The sequence below is a fragment of the Hyaena hyaena genome, unplaced genomic scaffold (assembly GCF_003009895.1).
Source record: "Hyaena hyaena isolate Hyena2069 unplaced genomic scaffold, ASM300989v1 scaffold_1186, whole genome shotgun sequence".
Classification (NCBI taxonomy): Eukaryota; Metazoa; Chordata; class Mammalia; order Carnivora; family Hyaenidae; genus Hyaena; species Hyaena hyaena.
In genome coordinates, this window is record NW_024081820.1 from 8369 (window position 1) to 28242 (window position 19874).

General features: G+C 51.6%; 1 protein-coding gene across 1 annotated transcript; it reads right to left on the minus strand.

Annotated features, from left to right (window-relative positions):
• Positions 1-839: 839 nt before the first annotated feature.
• Positions 840-18044, minus strand: ANHX (anomalous homeobox). Its single transcript, XM_039222792.1, has 10 exons — positions 17990-18044; positions 15912-16181; positions 13565-13692; positions 11370-11493; positions 10089-10305; positions 9521-9641; positions 7629-7921; positions 3749-3896; positions 1673-1754; positions 840-1407 (listed from the first exon to the last, which is right to left on the minus strand). Exons 2-10 carry the CDS (start codon positions 16158-16160, stop codon positions 1321-1323), a joined length of 1449 nt encoding a protein of 482 aa, XP_039078723.1. The 5' UTR covers positions 16161-16181; positions 17990-18044; the 3' UTR covers positions 840-1320.
• Positions 18045-19874: the final 1830 nt, after the last annotated feature.

Consider the following 19874-nt stretch of genomic DNA (forward strand, 5'->3'; position numbering starts at 1 on the left):
CAGAGGTAGTAGAGCAATGACAGGCATCAGAAATGTTTGTGTTCTATTTGCAACTTTTTATAAGTTTGTGACTTTCACAAAAAAATATTTGACAGCTGAAAGGCTTGGTTCTAGGAACACTGAATGCGAGCGAATGTCCCCAAGTGGAAGTACACATTACTCCTGACGCTTGGGACATGCTGTTTTGGGGATGAAGAAGGTCTGCAGAGGCAAGGTGAGGGCCAGGAGCACATGTGGTCTCAGCTCAGGTGCCCCCCCCCCCCCTTTAGGAAGTGCCGGGTGTCTCATCATTCATACACCACATACCCTGGATCCTCCTAGCAACTACCCGTGATTGTCCCTTATTCCTGTCTATCCTGAGAGCTGCCTAAGAGCAAGAAATGGACTTTGCTCCCTGCTGTATCACACAAACTGCTCAGCACACATTTGTCGACTGACACAATGGGAGAGGCAAAGACCAAGGACCTACTCCTGAGGGTGACAGTCATGAGTATCAAAGTCTCCCCTGCAAAGGAAGATCACATGCAACAGGAGTCACATCACAGTCGGCTCCCCTGGGTCCTGTGTGCTTGGACACAGGGACTTGTAGCACCAGGGCAACTCCTTTTCCCACCAAAAAATAGGTAAAGGGCTAAGGGCAGAGGTGCCCACTGTGACAGTGTTTATAAAACAGAGACATTACAGACAATCAGATCAATAGGGTACTGATTCATCAATCAATGCACACTCATGCCATGAAATGCACACCAAGGATTGAAAGGGACAGGTGTCCAAGATATAGTTAAGTGAGTAAAAAGGGGAGTTCAAAACATTAAACTGTAATTTAATTGAACATAACATTTGTTTTACAAACACAATGAATTATAACCTCAAGGGGAAATGTACCGTGTCTCATCTTGCCTGAGCAATCCCAACCCCCTAAGACAGAGATATGTCAGAACACTGCCCATGCCCCACTCACCAACTTAAATGGGTAAAGTGTGGCCTTGTCATGACAGCACAACATTCTCCTCTTGCTCTGGAAAGGCCTTCCCTGCCCAGGAGCTTGATGCCACAATCTCTCACAGTCTGAGTGAAACAGACCCCTCTGACTTCTGAGCTCAAGAGCATTTCTCAAATACTTCCTCCAATACAGTGAGTTGCCAACCAAACTATGAAACATGGCAGGGGCTAACTGGTCCCCAATGCTTCTCACTGGAACCCCCTAAGGAAATCTGGGGTCCATTTTTCAGTCGGAATAAAGCTCTGTAACGTGTATTGAACGGCTGGATGTCTACACCTGCTCCCCAGGGCACTGGCTGGATACCCCAAAGGGATATCTCAACCCAGGCTGCCCCCTGAGAGCTCAAGAAGCATCCTGGCTCCCCAGAAGGCATCACTGGAGGACTGGTCATCGGGCCACTGCACCTGGAAAGCCAACACAGTATTACACACAGAAGCACCTTGTGCCTGGCTCCACCTTCCCATTCAGGCACCCCTACCTTGGGACCTACCCTCTCTGGACTCAGTGGGAAACACTAGCCCATGGCACCCGGCTCCCATTCAACTGACATCCCGCCTTGAGGCATCCCCACCCCTTGTTCCATCTGCCTTCTTTATTCACTCCAAAGGCATGACTTGAGAATCCAAGAGTTCAGAGGGAGACCCACGATACCTGGTAGTAGGGTCTCACCTGGCTGGAGGGCAAGGGCTGGCTCAGGTCCACAGCAGACATAGGGCTGGAGAAGGAGGGGCCCGGAGCCAACTCCAGGGGGCTGGAAAAGAGATGATGTCAGGACAAGCAAGCTCTGTTTCTATGGGGCGCCAAGTCACTACATGCCCTGACCGTTCTCTGCACATAAGGAGCCGTCCCAGGTGCTGGACGCTCTTCAGGAACACTGTCCTCTCACAGGGCCTCCAGTGTGCAGATGCCAGAGAGGCCTGGATACCATCTCCAGTAGGTGGCTTGGGTGAGCCAGAGACTACTTCAGGGCAGGCTCGCAGAGAAGGGCCAACAAGTGGAAACATGAAGAAAGAGGTCAAGAAGGGACAGGCCGCGGGTGTGAAGGAGACCAGAGGCCATTAGCACCACAGTGGGGACAGCAGGGAAGGCAGTGGGTGGAGCCTCTTGGGACAACGGTCTGGCAGTTCCCTGAACAGGCAGACGCACACCTACACAGCCATTCTGTGTACACACCCCAGAGACTTGAAGGCAAACATGCAGACACACATGTCCAGGAATGCTCAAAGCAACCCCAACTTGGGGACTCAGCAATGCCTACAAGCAGGTGATGGATCAAAACACCATGGTACAGCCACATCAAGGACCAGAACTTGCTGATAAAGGGGAATGGACTGCTGATGTACACAGCAACAGGGGAAAATCTCAAAAATACTCAGGCTGCGTGAAAAGAGCCAGACCCCTTCCCCACCCAAATTTAAAGTTTTGGATTTCAGGGGTGCCTGGGTGGCCCAGTCGGTTGGGCGTCCAACTTCGGCTCAGGTCATGATCTTGCGGTTCAGGAGTTCGAGCCCCGCATCAGGCTCTATGCTGAAAGCTAGCTCAGAGCCTGGAGCCTGCCTCGGATTCTGTGTCTCCCTCTCTGTCTGACCCTCCCCTGCTCACGCTGACTCTCTCTCTCAGAAATAAATAAAACATTTAAAAATTTTAAAAATAATAAATAAATAAATAAAAAGTTTTGGATTTCATTTACATGGAATTCCACAAAATGCAGCTAAAGAAAGCAGATCCACAGTCCTGGGGGTGTCAGGGGTAGAAGCAGGTGGGGCTGCTCTACACGGCTCAGCAGTTAAAGCTTCATGGTCGATACATAAGTTGCACTCAGAAAACTATTATCTGTGCCATCTAAACATGCTGCTTTACTGAATGCCAATTATGCCCCAATGAATTTACTTTTAAAAAAGGAATCAAGGTCATCAGATCAGAGGAATGATGGCCTGGGCCATGGGAGTCCAAGGCTGATACGGCCAGTGGGGAGACCAAGCAAACTACAAAGGTACCCAGTGGGGGCATTTTCACTATCACGGTTCCTGATCGCGAGTAGAAAAGTGAGTCCATCTGCAAAGTCTGCATTTTTCTCATCATGCTGTTTCAGCAAGAAGACTCTGTGACTTGAGGAACTGCTCCCTTTCTCTCTCACACACTGCCCTGTAGCTCTGCCCTTACTGTGCTCCTGGCTTTCAGCTCCCAGACTGGGGAGACTATGAACCCTGGGAACCTGGTCCTGGTTACCCCTATCATAGATTCCCTGTCTGCAAGAGGACCCCTAACTTCTCACACTCTTCTATCCCTCTTCTCTACCGCCAGATTCTCCTGGCCTGTTATCCTGGCCCCCATGGCTAAAATCTACAGCACTTAGGCTGTTCATGGCCCTTTGAAACTACAGTTTGGAATATAATATCCAACTTGATGCTACTCAAAAACTCAATCTCTGTCTAGGGAAAAGAAAATGCCAAAAAAGAGGCTGCTGGGACCCAGGGTGATCTTGGAGAAGATGCAAACTGTGAGCACTGTCCATAACACAGACACTCATGTCTGCTCTGATATTTCTGAGAGTTCTTTTGTCTCAGTGAAAAGCTACCCTCTTCTTCTGGTAAATGCAGGGTGGGGAGAATGTTGGTTTTTTCCAGACACTGATAAGGAAAGGACTCAATCTGCATATCTGAGATCACAGTCTATACACCAGGCAATACCCTAACCATGACCTGAGAAAATGTCACCTGAACCCCATGGCTCTGCATGGCTCACCTCTGGGTCAGGATGAATTCAGGAGGCTGTGGCGCGGGCTGTGTCACCTGGAAGCCACCTGCCTGTTGTTCTTCCTGACCACTGCCAGTGCCCAGACCTTCCTCCAGGTACATGCTCTGCGGATTGCCAACAGGTGGGTCAGCGAATCCTACACAGAAACAAATTCCACAACCCAGTGCTGGGAGAACAGAATACAGCCCACAAGCAGCACAATCAAGACCTCCACAAAGGGCAGCAGCACCCAACCTGGCAGGCCCCAAGCCTCAGCCTCCCTTGCTGAGGAAGGAACAGTCACAACTGTTGATCTCAATGGCCTTCTTAGGCTTCCAGAAACAAAGACAAAGTCGAGTTTTGCAGACTTCAAGTTCTGCTTTATTAACCCAGACTTCATGCCAGCCACCCAGTGCCAAAGACTCAGCATCCAAATCTGCCCACCACACACCCCTGCTGTGTGAGGACAGGGAGTGGACAGTCCACTTCTCAGTTTATCTCATGCTGGTCCACCAGCCCTTAGCTATTTTCATTTTCACTGTTTACGTTTCACCATGATTTCAATGAGGTGCAAGGTGTCACTACCTTACCTGGCTCCCTCTCTACATAAAATATTGAAGAGAACAAGTCCATATATCGTTCAAGGTAAACCATGTGAATCTGATAAATTCTGGGTCAACAAACATTTTGGAGGAAAGGAAGATAAGAAGGAAGGTGCATGTCTTCCCTGAGTCTACCAAGTGGTAAACCTAGCATCAGAATCCCTGATCTCAGACTCAAAACAACAGGCCAGCCAGGCCGGGCTCACAGTCCTTTGTCTTGTTTGTCAGAGTAATGACCCAACCTGCCAACTAGCTGTCCAGATAATCTCAAACCAAAGGAACTTTCCTGACCATTTGGTGTATGATTCTACCTCCATTTTATACTGTTTCCTCTTGTCTGTGGAACTTTTTTTTTTTTTAAATGTTTTATTTATTTCTGAGAGAGACAGAGGGAGAGAAAGAGACAGACAGACAGACAGCATGAGCAGGGGAGGGTCAGAGAGACAGGGAGACACAGAATCCGAAGCAGCTCCAGGCTCTGAGCTGTCAGCACAGAGCCTGACACGGGGCTCGAACCCACGAACCGTGAGATCGTGACCTGAGCCAAAGTTGGACGCTTAACCGACTGAGCCACCCAGGTGCCCCATCCTCTTGTCTGTGGAACTTTAGAAATACTCTGAGAAACGTTAAATACAGTTTAAGTGCTAATTTGAGCATTTCTGATTCAAACATAAAAGATCGATGGGTTATATCTTCTTCCTCCAAGAGAAAAACAATAAGCCAAAAGCCCAGAACAGAGGGAGAGTCAGGGGAGGGATAACTAGTGGGAGGGAGACGTCCGCAGTTCTGCAGACCCAGGGCACAAGTAAATTCCCTATGTTGGTAGGGCATCCAAAAGCAAGGTGGGGTATAGGTCAGGTCCTGAGAACCCTAAGGAGGTTGGGAGGGAGTAATAAGGGAGAGCAGGGTTAATATCCTGGTGCTCAGGCAGTCAGCAGGGAGGCTCACCAATTCCTAGAGAACATCACCCCTCACATGTGCTGGACCTGGTGTGAAGACTAGCTCCCCTCGTCCCAGTGTGAAGTTGGCCAGTGACCGCCCCACTCCAGCCTTGTTGGTAAATTTGGACAGGCAAATGTAGGTCTCTGACAGTGGGGGTAAAAAAACGTGGACAGCAAGAAATGAGGGACCAATATGACCAAACTGAAAAGCTGCCTACAGAGCAATGAGTCTCCAGGGCCCTTCCTCTTTCTGACCCCTCATCCTTCCCTATTCAAGGAAGGGCCAGAATCCACAGCCCTAATATTCTTGTCTTCAGACAATAAAGCAGATTTTGAAACTTCTATTGAGAAGTTTCAAAAAAATAAAAGATATAGGGGCATCTGGGTGGCTCAGGTCATGATCTCAGCCTGGAGCTTGCTTCAGATTCTGTGTCTCCCTCTCTCTGACCCTCCCCTGCTCACACTGTCTATCTCTCTCTCTCTCTCACAAATAAATAAAAACATTTTTTAAAAAAGATACTACATCTATAAAAAGTAACATAATCCAGGGCACCTGGATGGCTCAGTCGGTTAAGCACCTGACTTCGGCTCAGGTCATGATCTCACAGTTCGTGGGTTCGAGCCCCACATTGGACTCTGGACTGATAGCTAGCTCAGAGCTTGGAGCCTGCTTCAGATTCTGTATCTCCCTCTCTCTCTGACCCTCCCCAGCTCACACTGTCTCTCTCTCTCTCTCTCAGAAATTAAAAAAAAAATTAATAAAAGTAACATAATCTATGAAGAAAGGAAAATTCAAATAAAAAAAGATCCTGGATTCTCTTAAAGCCTACCTGTCAAAATGGAATATTGAAAACCAGAGTGTAACATCCCCAAAGCATATACAATGAAAAAGAAAAGAAATACAAGAAAAAAAGGTAAACATTTGGGAGGATGGCCCGGGGTTTCCAACATCAGAATAAGATTTGTGCTCTAAAGAGAACTGTGGGGGCGCCTGGGTGGCTTAGCCAGTTAAGCAGCCGACTTCGGCTCAGGTCATGATCTTGCAGTTTGTGAGTTTGAGTCCTGCATCAGGCTCTGGGCTGACAGCTCAGAGCCTGGAGCCTGCTTCAGATTCTGTGTCTGCCTCTCTCTCTGCCCTCCCCGGCTCACGTTCTGTCTCTCAAAAGTAAATATTAAAAAAAAAAAAAAAAAAACAAAGAGAACAAAGAACAAAGTGAATGTTGAGGGGATAAATCATCAAAGAATATTATCCAAATATAACCAAACATTAAAGAATACATTATTATCTTCTTTAAATTGGAAGGCTTAACAGAAAAGTGAATTGAATTAAAAAGACTCACACCTAAGGCCATCGTTGTGAAATTTCAGAACACCCAGACTTAAAAAACAAAACTCCAAGGAATGGTACGTTGCAAAAAAGCAAAAAGAATGACATCAGCAACACCAGATGCTGCAAACAATGATATAAATGTATCTGTAAATATCTATGGGAGAAAAAAAATATTTAAACTCAAAACTCTTTCCCTGCCAAATTGTTAATCAAAGTTGAGGGCAGATTAAAGACAATTTCACAACATGTAAGGACTCAGAAAATTTATCTTGCAAGTACCCTTTCTTGCACAATTAATTGAAGATGTTCTCAAATGTAACAAAGAAGTCAAGGGAGAAAGAATAAGACCTGCAATTCTGGAAACACTGATGCAAACCCAAAGAGACAATGAGAAGAGTACTTGGGATGGTGAACCCACACCAGGTCTAAGGAAACATCACTGGATGGAAACAGGAAGGAGGGCTCCAGCCACAAGTCTTCAGAGGAGACACTTGGAAAGCTGGAAGAAGTTAAGGATGTGATAAAAACAGGTAATATAATAAAAAATAAAGGCAATTACAAACTCCAGGAAAGTATGGATATAACCATAGAAGACTAAAAAATTTAGGTGACAGGCAAATTGATAGAATAATAACCTCCTTACAAGGCAAGATGTCACAAGATCCTTTTGTATTTGGTAGACTGAATATGTATGTAAATACTCTTTACATAACAACTAAGAAGAAACCAAAGAAGTGCTATTTCAATCATGAGATGCTGTAGGAGGTACAATAAGCTCAGCCATCCACTGCTGCAGCAGGTGTTGACAGGTAAGTTAGGTGGACTGGAATGGAGAGTGCAGGGTGGCAGCTGTCTAGTTTTAATTCTTTCCTCACTGTCTTACGTTTAGTCATATGCACATTTTATTTTGCAAACTATAAAAGTAGGAGAGTATTGGCCTTTCTCACAACCCTTCAAATGAGAGCCAAGTAGTTGTGGCATCCTGTGCAGAGGAGTGTGGTCTGAAATGGACCCACCTGTGGAACTGGGCTCACCCAGAGCAGTGATGGACACAGCCACAGCTGCATCTGTGGGGCGCATCATGAAGTCCATCCCATGCCCATGAATCAGTTGTCCGGTCTGGAAGGAAACTTCCTTGGAGGACGCTAGTGCAAGAGACATCAGCCATGACTCAGGGGCAGCCATAGAAGGGTCCAGCATGTCACTGCCAGCAGCCAGAGGACAGAGGCCAGGGCCTGGGCAGATGGGGGTGAGAGTGGCAGGTTCATGGCCAGGCCCCTCCTGGTACATCTCGCCACCCTGCAGAGACCTGGAGAAGACAGCCAACACCATATCTTGAAGGGCAGAGACTCCCAGGAGAAGACTCCAACCCAGTTTGGGAATCCAGGTTCCCAACTCAACTCAGCCACTGATGGCTGTGGGGCCCACCACATCCCTAATTACACTGCCTCCACTGTTCTTCCTGTAGCTGCGAGGGTTCTAGAACACTTTAAAAAAATACTACTACTCATGGAGGGGGGGCACTTGTGGGGATGAGCACTGGGTGTTATATGGAAACCAACTTGACAATAAACTATAAAAAAAAAAAATACTACTACTGCAGCACCTGGGTGGCTCAGTACTTTTGAGTGTCCAACTCTAGATTTTGGCTCAGATCAGGATCCCAGGATCATGGGATCCCGCCCCGCATTGGACTCTGTGCTGGGCTCCATGCTGAGTGTGGAGCCTGCTTGGGATTTTCGATGTCTCTGGGCACCTAAGTGGCTCAATTAAGAGTCTGACTTCACCTCAGGTCATGATCTCATGGTTCGCTGAGTTCGAACCCTGCATCTTTGATGTTAGCGAGGAGCTTGCTTCCAGCTTGGGATCCTCTGTCTCCCTCTTTCTCTACCCCTCCCCTACACTCAATATCTCTTTCTCTGCCTCCCCTCGCCCCTTTCCCTGCCCTTGCTCTCTCTCTAAAAAACAAATCACCAAACAACCATTACTCGAAACCTAAAATACATTAGTAGTTTCTTCAAAAGGAACTTCAATAAAGCACTGTTCCACAATAATGAAAACAAGAAATGATTAGGAAGAACTTAACAGTTGAGTGGATAATGATGGCTGACCTTATAGCAATATCAGGCAGTAAGTAGCTGATAATAATTAGACTCCATACTGCACAAATACTGACTGTATCTAAGATGGTGCTCCTGGGCTTTTGTTACCACCCCATAATCTTTGCAATAACCTGGATGGCATGGCCTCCTCATTTTGCAGATGAGAAAAGCATGGCACTGAAAGGTCACGAGACCCTAAGTTCACATACCTGGGCAGTGCCAGCCTGCATGTGAAGGGCCAGGCACAGATAGTGTCATGAGAGATGCTGATGTCACAATGGGAAATGGAAAGTGTCCACATCTTGATGGTTACACAAGATAGGACTTGGCCCCTCGTTCTAACCTAGTTCTGGTGATGGCTGGCACTTTTCTTATGCTTACATCAGGTTCATGCCTTGTCCCAGGTGAGGTAGAGTGCTTGGACAGTGCCTAGTACACAGAAGGAACTCAAGAAACATTAGCTGTTATTGACTCAGTGAAATACAAACAATACAAAAATACTAGGAACAAAATGAAACAAGAACTAGCGTTTGCCTTTAGGAAGTAAGTCTGCATGTTTTTCTTTCCAAATCTGTTTTCCTCATTCTGTAATACATACATTAAGCCAGGCTGTGAGCCAGGCTCCAGGGAGCAAGTGTGGGGTCCCTGACATGGATGCTTTTCTTACCAGTGGCTCTCCCATCCCAGAATGACAGATGTCTCTGCTCCCATTTCTGGCCCCAGGACTCACATGCCTGCTCCAGGCCTGGTCACCCACTCAGGATGGGGAAACACCACAGGGTGATGGTCCCATGGGATGGCAGTACCTGGGAGGCAATGGCTTTGGCATAATCTTGTCTCCAGAAAAGTCCGAGGCCAGGGCCAGCGACTCCCATGGCCCTTGGGTGGTCTCCCTGGACTGTGCAGGCCCATTTTCCTCCCGTCCAGCTGAAAGCCAATAAGATAGGAAGGGAGGCTTGCTGATGCTCCTCCCCAGCAGGTTAGGGCTGGAAAAAGGTGTCAACCACTGATTCAATACAATATCCTTTGTCCCTTAAATGTCTTTTGTCTGAAACCAATCCATAATTACAAACCCAGGAACGCCTAAGTCATGGTGACTGGCTCACTTCCCAAGTCTGCTCACGACTTCTGGCCCTGGACCCGCCATAATCTCTAAATGCAAAACAGCTGCTGCAGGCCCCACATGGGGGCATCCTGACCCTCACCTTCAGGGATCTCACTCACCACAAGGTGATGTCCTCAAAGTGCAGACTGGGAGTGAAGGTGCTGTCCCTATAACGAGTGACCCTAACTAGGCTTAGCCCTAAACAAAGGGTGCTGGGCGGCTGAAAGAACCCCCAACCACAAGGAGGGGGGAGCCCTGGAGCCACTCACCTGGCCACTGAGGCCTGTCCACACACGCAGAGCCAAGGTGGGGGTGGCTTGAGGGCTGGGGGCGGTCCGGACCCTTCTCCCTCACACTGGGGTCCTCTACTGTGTCCTCCGGCGCTGGCTCCGGGCGTTGGACAAGGGCCCTCTGGCGCCGCCGGTAATTGGCAAACCAGTTGTACACTTGCTCTACGGTCAGGCTCGTCTCCAAGGCCAGGTTCTCCTGCCCCAAAACAGCACAACCTCTAGCTTTGTCACCGTCCCCCAAGCAGCGGGGTGCACAAGGGCGACCCGACAACGCTTTCACCAAGAAGGTGAGCCAGAGCCCGGCCTGACTCTCCAAGAGCAGCAGCAGCAGCGACGCTGAGCCGCCTCGGCGCGCGAGGCCCGAGCCTGGCCGTCTGCGCCGCCAGCACTGCCGGCAGCCCGGCCTCGCTCCCCACTCGCGCCACAGCTGCGGCCCCGCCGACGGTAACCCAGAAACCCGGAGGGGTCGGGCAGGGCTTGGCAGACCAGCAGGGGGCAGCGACGGCCCGTGACCGGCGCCTGTGACCCAACACCCCGCAGAGGGCCCCGTCTCGAGACCACGGCTCTGCCTGTGACCCAACAACCCGCAGAGGCCCTCGTCTCGAAACCACGGCTCTGCTCGGGAGAATCCAGCCCACGGAGCAGGCGCGGGGACACTAGGAGAGCACTACTGATTGGACAGGTAGTGCGGTGGGCGGAGCGGGGACCAGGAACCCGGTTTGACTGGATAAGCTCTAGAAGCGGAGGAAGTGGGTGGAGCTAACACGGGAGGGCCCTGCCGATTGGACAGAGCAGAGAAGAGGGCGGAGAGAACAGGCCGGGATTTTGGAGGGACTGGAAACTTCCAGCCGGAGTGTCTCTCCTCTCGCTCCCCAGCAACCGCGCCCCGCTCCACTCCGTCCCTCCAGCTTCCTGGAGCTGCGCGGGGCGGGGCGCCCTGCCGGTGCTGCGCCTCCCTCAGGCTGGAGGCGCCACAACAGCGATGGGGATAGGGTAACCCCGCGTTTGAACCAGACCCTCCTCCAGTGCAGGCTGGGTGGTCGGGAGCTGCCAGCCAATGAGCCCCCATCCTCAGGAGTTCAGAGCGGGGCCGAAGACCCCAGCGCCCCGGCGGAGACCCCAGCGCCCTGGCGGACGGGCCACTCGGGAGGTCCGGGAGGGGAGGGCTAAGGGTGCGGGTTATCGAAGGGTGGTGGTGTCGCCTAAGGTCGGGGGGTCGGCTAAAGGGGGTTGCCGAGCCTCAGTCTCTTGGGTTCTTACCCGCTCGGCCTTGCTGGGGTTGGTGCTCACGCCCGAGGCAAAGTCGTGCAGCTTCTGGCGAACCTCTCTGGGAAAGTTCCGGCTTTTCAGGCCGTCAGGGCAGAGGGAGGGGGGTGGTGGGTTCCTGGATAAGGACAGTGAGGAGGTGGTTACAGACACTTCTCCTGGGTGCACCTCGTGTGCTCTCAAACACTGTGCACCCCCAGATATCCTCTCATCACTGGTTGCTCCTCCTCTCTAAGCTGCAGAGTCCCAGGGGTCCATCCCCTGAAGGAGGGAGGGCGCCACCTTCCACGGCACCACCTCACAGGGGTGTCACTAGTACCGCTCAGTGAGAGGCACAGCTGACCAATGGCTGGTAACTACTAAGGGTGGATGAGGAGGATACTGAGGCTGGTTATGCTACTCTCTTTACTGTGTATATATATGAGTTTTTCCAAAAGGAAAAAGTGATATATAAACAAATACTACCTGTTGGGAACACCCAAGGTACCCAAACACCAAATGAACAAATCGCCATGGATGTCAAAAATGCAACCCACACATACAACATCTCAAATGAAGCTTGGTCCTTTGCTCTCAGATCTTCCCCTAGTTCTATGCATCTCAGTGAGAAACCACCATGTTCCAGCCAAACAGGCCAAGAGCCCTGGAGTCTGGCTTTATTCTGTCTTTACCTCCTCCAACGCATCCCACTCCTCAGCAAATCCTCCAAAATCTGCTCTGACACAACCCCTTCTGTAGCCACTCTCAGAGAGTCCCAAGAACCTCCTGCCTCCGCTCCTCTACCAACCGCCTTTAGGAGACCCTGCCACGTCTTAGACGGTGTACCAACCATGGCTGCAACCCCAGTATCACCCCCTCCTTACACCTCGAGGGACTGCCATCCCGGAGCTCAGGCCTCCAAGCCAAGGCTTAGGTGAGCCTGCCTGCAACCTCCAGCCCACAACGAAGAACAAAGGCGGGACGGTCCTCTACTAAGCACATTCTCTGTCTAGCACTCCCCACTCTGACTATGGAATCCACAACGTTTCCTCATCTACTGTCCACCGTCCATACCCAATGTCAGCTCCAGGAGAGCAGGGCCCAGACTATACCCCCAGCACCTCCAACAGCACTCAGCAATCAGAGGCCTCTTCCAAACACTGCATACTCCTCCCCAAATCATTTACTGAACCGGGCTCTGGCAGGCCATTAGCACCTATATGGAGGGACAGGACTGCTTTCCTGAAGACCCGAAGGCTGCTTAACTGATGGGTTTGGAGGACATATCTCACTCTTTGGTGGGCACCAGGAAAAGAATTCTCTCTGATCCAGAAGGAATCCATCTCTTCTTCCAGTAACCAGGCCAGTAACCAGGCCCTGTGGGGCAGGAACACCCTGTCACTTGGGCTGGCAGGAGCTCAGAGCACGACCTGCAGCCCCTCCTGCTCAGAGGGGAACACGCGAGATGGAGAACAAAGGCTCTACAACCTCAGTGTCTGGCCTGGAACCCTAGCTTCGCATCTCTCTCGTGTGTAACCTTGGGCAAGCTGATGACCTTTCTGTGCCTCAGTTTCCTCATGTAAATGGTGATAAGAGTAATAATAATAATTAGCACTTGTGATGTTTACTTAGTGCTGAGGACGGACCCAGCATCTCTCATGTGCCAGCCAGTCTTCTAAGTACCACATGTATCTCCTCTAATGGTTGCATTACTCATATTTACTCTCTTTAATTAAAAAGGTCCTGCATCCCTACAGGATGGCACTGAGTTCCAGGCCATGGCACCTGCAGAGACTGTCTGTGAGAATCAGATGACCTAAGACACAAGTGCTGGAAATTTCCCACAGGAGAAGGGGAGGAGAGGAAGAGAGTAAGGTCAGGGTGCCCACCTGCTGCCCCCTTGCCTGCAGAGCCCTCACCAGAAGGCAGCGGCTCCTACTGCAACTAGAACTCTCTGCCTGGGTCCTGGAAACAGCTCCTTCTCCTTGCCCTGCAAGCATAAATGGGAATGCACCCCACGCCCAGCTGAGCAGGTAGGTGGGGCACACCGGCTGACACAGAGCCTATTACCTTTTGACTATTACTGCCTCTTCTGACTTCTCCTGCACTTATCTCCCTGCCTCTATTTCACCTCACCCCCTCTGTGGTTTTAGAAGGCACAGCCCTGAGGAGTCCTAGGGAATAAGCACCAAGAAGGACCAGCAGTGTACCTCTTTCTGCAGCGGAACTTCTGCACTGGGGTTAGCACAGCCACACCCAGCCGCTTCATGACGAGACGGTAGTGAATGTCGTTCCAGAGCTGTACCAGCTCCTGGCTGCCTCCAGGCACATGGCAACCCTGCCAAGAAAAGCCTGCTGAGACCCGGCTGTCCTTACCCAACCTGGAACACGGCCATCTGACCCAGTCTGATCCCTGGAAAGAGCTGCCTGTTGATGTGCCAAGCAATGAGGGCAGGAACCCAGCGCTCCAATCACCAGCAGGCTCAGTGCTATGTCCCTGGTGGCCCAGCCAGCCACCAGGTTATGTCAGCGCTTCAATCCTCCCACACAGCACATGAGGTGAACACAGCTCTCAGTCACTCCTTACAGGTGAAGAGCAGGATGCAAGGGGAACACAAATGACTATGGGCCTGGGGCCACACAGTATGCAAGAGGCAGAGCCACAGTTAGAACCACATGGTGATTCCAAGGCTTGACCCACATCTTGTGTGAAAGACTTTTCTCTCCCACCCAGAGCTGGCCCCTCCGGTGCCCAGAGTGTGCATTCTGAGTCAAGTGGAATAAAGTCCTGGTCTGTGCCCCGTGACAGCTCACCAATCCAGTGGAACTTGTTTGCATAACCAGACTTTGGAGATGGCCAAGGATACCCGCAGCTGGCCGTCCCCAGACACAACCTCTCTAGTCAGTGTGTGTGGTTCTTGCATTTAACTCCAGTGTCCTCGGGATCGTCTTGGCAAGGAGGTGCTGACAGTCATTTAGCTTTCTCTCCACAGCATCAGAAAAAGCCCATTTTTCTGGACTGTGACTTTCACTGGCCGAGGGGCACAGCCATCCAGGAATGTACAAAGGAATCTTGCTGCCTGCAGGATGTGGCCCTGGGTCCTTTCTTGATGTGGTGTCCCCATCATAGCTCTCAGGTCTCAGCTACATGTCACCTTCTCCGAGACATGTCTGGACCATCCAGACTGTGTTTATAATCCCTCTCCTGGGAGTCTTTCATTAGTGGTGTCATTCACACATTTCATCATTCAGTGCCTTAACAGAGGTTATTACAACTCTGTGTTTTTCCTTGTCTGCTTACCGTATCCACTTTGACAGATTAGAAACACCTAGCCCCTCTTACTTCCATGTCGTGGATCCTCTAACAAGCAGAACCGACGCAGCCCCTCTCTCATGGGGCCTGCAGTGCAGCCAGGGGGCCAGACAAAACCAAGACCAACAAATAATTCTAATTAGGAACTGAGGAAGGAGCCATCGGGTGAACCAGACTCTCCACTGGAGAATAAAGTGGGCACTGCCAAACAGGGCGACATTTGCAGTAGAAACCAGAGAAGAAGAAAGGTGCCAGGCACACAGAGAGCTGGGCTCCAGCCTCTGGGACAAGCAAGACCACATGCAAAGGTTTTGAGACAAAGGAAGATCTCAGGAGTTGCAGGAACAGCAGGAAGCAGACGGCTACGTGAAGGAAGCAGGGGAGAGCCCGAAAGAGAGACTCGAGCGCAGGAAAGCTCAGATGGCAGGCTCCTGAGCCACCTGCAGACTTATACAGACCGTGGCCCATCTGCAGTTTTCAAATTCCCTGTGGCTGCTACATGAACAGATCAAGGGGACAGGAGGGGCCAGGGGAGCATCCAGGAGGACCCCACGCAGCCTGTGGGGGAAGGACTGGAAACTGTAAGAACTGGAAAGAATTGAGGATTTCCAAGGTAAAGTCAGCACAAATTAGGCATGAACTGTACGTGGGGGTGAAAGAGGGAAAAGCATGCTTCCAAATCCCTTATATGAAGCCCTTTGAGCCAGATGTACTTTGGAATTCAGAATTTCTCAGACTTTAGGGAGTAACACAGGCATATACTACATAGCAGGCACCACTCCCGTATAATCTGGGGCAGGCAGCATGCTACAATCGAACATACCGGTATTTAGGTAGCAGAAGGCACCACGTTCACTTTAAGTGACTAAAGACCATAAACGGCTTCACCTCAATGCAGGTCAGGTCACATTAATGCCAAATGAGTTGCACATCCAAGTACCACCAGATGAGTGACAAAGATACTTTTGGTTTGCATTCTCGACTGCAGACCTGTGGCTCGGGGACTGAAGGCTTGGCTCTGTTTGACTGTCACCTACTGGGAACCCAGCTCCCCAAGCCAGGACCACCACTCAAAATAGATCTCATAAATGGATAGTGTTGCCTAAGATTACACAGTAGTTAGAATTTCTAAAAATAATGGACCATCTGGCTTGGTTTATGAAACCTCACCCCACACCTCCATTGTGTTTGGGATGGTGGTGGCCGCCGAACCTCTCTGCACCCCCGTCACAGATCTATCCTACCTCCAGCACCCGGCAGGCAGCCTGGTGCTGCTCTTGCTGGGCCAGCACCCGGGCACACACGAGGGCCACGTCCGCATTGTCCAGGAGATGCAGGCGGAGCTGACTGTCCAACACGGCTGTGACCAAGGGCTGCACCTGGGCGGGGTCATCCTGGAGGTCTCGGCACAGCCTGCCTGCGAGAGTCACCAGCTCTGCCAGGGGTGGGCCAGCGCCCCCACTCTCCCTCAGCAGCTTCAGGAAACTCTGCATCCCACGTTGGGCTGGGCCCCTCTGCGAACAAGACAACAATCCTGATAATGGCCACACGCCGACTGCACGTCAGTCCTCAACTCTGCGAGGCCCCTCTAGCTACAGACATTTTTAACATAGTTGAGAGCTCCCCAAGAGAAGGCAGAGGGGCGTCAGATGCCTGCTACAGTTTCCTTCCTTTAGTCCTCGGCTGTGTACTAGGTGCTGTCACTGCAGTGGTTCATCTCATTCCTGCAAACTGCGTCTTATCTGTGTATCATCCACAGGCCCCACACTGGTCCTCTCAAATCTCCTCTCTGTTTCCCCTACATTCTTCATTTTCTTTTTAATTTTATTTTAGAGAGGGAGGGGGAGAGAGCACGTGTATGAGTGCAGGAAAAGGGCAGAGAGAATCCCAAGCAGGCCCCATGCTCACCACAGAGCCCAATGCAGGGCCGGATCCCACAACCCTGGGATCATGACCTGAGCTGAAGTCGGACGCTCAACTGACTGAGCCACCCAGGGTGTCCGTCCCCCACAGTCTTATACACACAAGGTAATTTTCACTCCTTTTCTGAGCTCAGTCGGGGCAAGAACCATGTGTGTTGGGGTCATTAGAGTTCCCCAGCATCTATGCAATGGATGCCAAGGCCTCTTGGAGCAGTAAGGGTACCCTGGGCCAGAGGCTGGGAAGACACTGCTTACACTCCTACAAAGAGGAGCCACAGGACCTTCCAGAGCCAGGACTAGCGCCATCTGCTTTTTATTTTGATTTTGAAAAAAAAAAAAAAAAAGCCAAGATATTTGAAAAGCACAAGTTTTTCAAGATTGTCCTAATCCCACACGTTAAAAATATACACAAAGGAGTGAACATTTGTGGGGGCTCCCTGTGCCCAGTCGTCTACTCTGCACCCCACCCCCAAAAACACACAGGTAAGCTATGGCAAATAGGGATTGGAAGGCTTTGTGAATTTTTCTTTTTTTAATAAAAAGCTCCGTATACATACAGCAGTTTTTACCAACAGAGAGAGATTGCGCTGATTACTTAATCTCCTGGTGCATATGAACAGTCCTGTGAAGGGGCCATCTGCTTGTTTCCACAACTCTCCACTCCTGGACACTGAGGCAGTGTGACAACCCTAATACCCTGGGTTCAGGATTACTCTTCTACAGAGCAGACTCACGTAAGCGAGGTTAAAGAGGAGTGCTTACGTGGCAGCTGTGTTTTTAGTAGATGCTACCAAACCGCTTTCCACAAAGGTGGTGACAAATGCATGCCCAGAATTGCACACAGCTGCCCTGTGTGCACCCTGGAGGAGGGTCTAGCAGCAGTTTCTAGTACTTTCGGCCCTGCACCGCCTCGTGGGTGCTCCTGGCGCCTGGGGCCGCCTACTAGGGGGACGCGTTCTCTATGCCACGGCTTCGGACTTGAGCGCCCAGCACCCGATCCCAATTCCAAGCCCAGTGTTTCTCCCTATTGCGAAGGGCAGGAGGCCTGGGATCCCGCGTCCCTCCAGGGAGCCGAGGCTCCTTGACTTCGGTGGGAACGGAAAGGGGAGGGCTCCTCCCCGGACCTGGGGTTCCTCCGACCCCCCCGCGCCCCCCCCCCCCGGCCTGGCTCTAGGAGGAGAGAGCAGGAGGCTAAGGGCCAGGCTCATGCAGACGTGACCTCGGGATTCAAGAACGAAGTGTCCTCCTGGGGGTACCCGGGGCACTGAGGAGACCCAGCCCCGGGCAAGAACGGAAGGGACCCGGGGGACGGCGGTTCTGCCAGGTGCCCACACCTGGCCCCCCCCCCCCCCCCCCCCCCCCCCCCCCCGCCTCGCTGAGCCCGGCCCCCCACCCCGTACCTTTCGGGGCGTGCTCCTTCCCCGCAAAGGCCGAGAGTCCTGCCCAGCCGCTCCGCTCTCGGCGCCGCGGGGCCCACGCCGGCCGCCCCAGGCCGCCCGCGCCCCACTTCCGCGCCAGCGCACGTGCTCTGCCCACGGCTCCGCGGAAGGCGCGGCCGCGACAAAGTATCGAGGCCGCGGCCAATCCGGACGAGGGCTCCGCCCGACGACCCCGGCCTCCGGGCCTGCGCCCCTGCGTGGAGGAGGGCCGCCCGAGTTCGTGCGGGTTCCCGGGCTGGGGGTGGGGCGCCGAGGAGTTCTGGGGAGCCGTGGGGGGTTTCTGGGGGTCACGGGGGCAGCCAATCCTGGCCCCGTGCGTCCTCCGACCCAGGAAGGAGCAGGGCTAGGGCCTTGGCGGTCGTGGGCTGTAGAGGGAGCCCCGCTCGGCGGGGGGAAAGGCGCCAAGACCTTCGCGCCACGGTGGCGGGAGCGGGAGACAGCTGTGACCCTCGGCTGACCCCACGCCAGGCGCGGGTGCGCGGAGCAGACGTCCCCTCCCGCGCCCCCACCCTGGCCCCTGCGGGAGGAGGGCGCCTTTCACGTCCAGACCCCCGCCCGCAGGAGACCAGATCAGGACAGAGGCCCCTGCAGACGGTTGGGGTGTGCGGCCCAGAGCGGGGCTCCTGTAGGAGGCCCCGAGAGCGGCCCTGGGGAGGCCCGAGCGCCCCGGCCTCAGCCCAGAGATCTTCCGAGCTGGGATGGCCCGGACGGGTCCCGGGTTCTTGCCCATCTAGGTGGAAAGACGGATGGAAATCAGTAAACGGCCAGCGTCCTGGCCTGGACACAAGGCGGCCTCTGCCCCGGTGGAATTTGCCACCAGGGTGAGCTGTGGGCTCCTTTACACAGCGAGCGGAGGGCGCTGCAAAAGTGAGGGGCCAGGAGGACCTCCAATTGGTTTGTACAGGTAGTCGAGGTCTCACTGCAAAGATTCTCCGACACCAGAGCTTGTAAGCTTATACAAACGACGTTGGCAGCAACACAAACGTTTCAGCGTTTGTTCAAGTGAAAATCTGGTGAAAGATTTGCTAAATAAATCACACTTCAGAAAGAGAATGGGCTCCTGGAAGGTTGTTAGTAATTCTGCAGTGGAAGAATGTATATTGGCCCGACGGTGTCATGATACATTGTACAATAAAAAAGGCGGGTTACAAGACAGTTTGAGTGAGATGAGCTGATTTGAAAGGTACAAACATAGAATGATACATGCCACTCTGTTAAACCCTGCTTGAACCTACATGTAGAATTACTATTCTACTTCATTACTTTATTAGGCATTTTGTCTTCTTTCTGCTTACTCACATTTTCTACTTTTTATAAAAAGAAGAGTCTATATTTCTATTTTTAAGGTTCTTTTCAAGGAATGGGAAGAGAAAACAGGGTTGTAGGAAGCAGTTCTGACTGACCAAATACAGATGACCCTTGAACAAAAAGGGGTTAAACTACAGGATTCAGGGGCACCAGAGTGGCTCAGTCAGTTGAGCAGGGGACTCTTGATTTCCGCTCAAGTCATGATCCCAGGGTGGTGGGATGTAGCCCAGCATGGGCTCTAAGGTAAGCATACACTCACGTGTGCTCTTGCTCTCTCTCTCTCTCTGTCTCTCTCATATAATAAACAAACAAATAAACAGGTCCGTTTATACCTGAATTAAAAAATAAATAAATACAGTACCTTAAATATATTTTCTCTTCCATATGATTTTTAAATTTTTTTAAAATTTATTTCTGAGACAGACAGCGTGAGCAGGGGAGAGCAGCGTGAGCAGAGTCGAAGAGAGAGGGAGACACAGAATCTGAAACAGGCTCCAGGCTCTGAGCTGAGCTGTCAGCACAGAGCCCAATGCGAAGC

Bases quoted from the DNA above. Each gene is read 5' to 3' on its own strand.
- ANHX (XM_039222792.1), bottom strand. From the start codon at position 16,160: ATGCAGAGTTTCCTGAAGCTGCTGAGGGAGAGTGGGGGCGCTGGCCCA. The intron at 7,922-9,520 runs GTACTGCCATCC...TGTCTTCTCCAG, and splicing joins CCAAAGCCATTGCCTCCCAG to GTCTCTGCAGGGTGGCGAGA. The intron at 3,897-7,628 runs GTGGGTCCATTT...GTTTCTGTGTAG, and splicing joins GGGTGAGCCCAGTTCCACAG to GATTCGCTGACCCACCTGTT.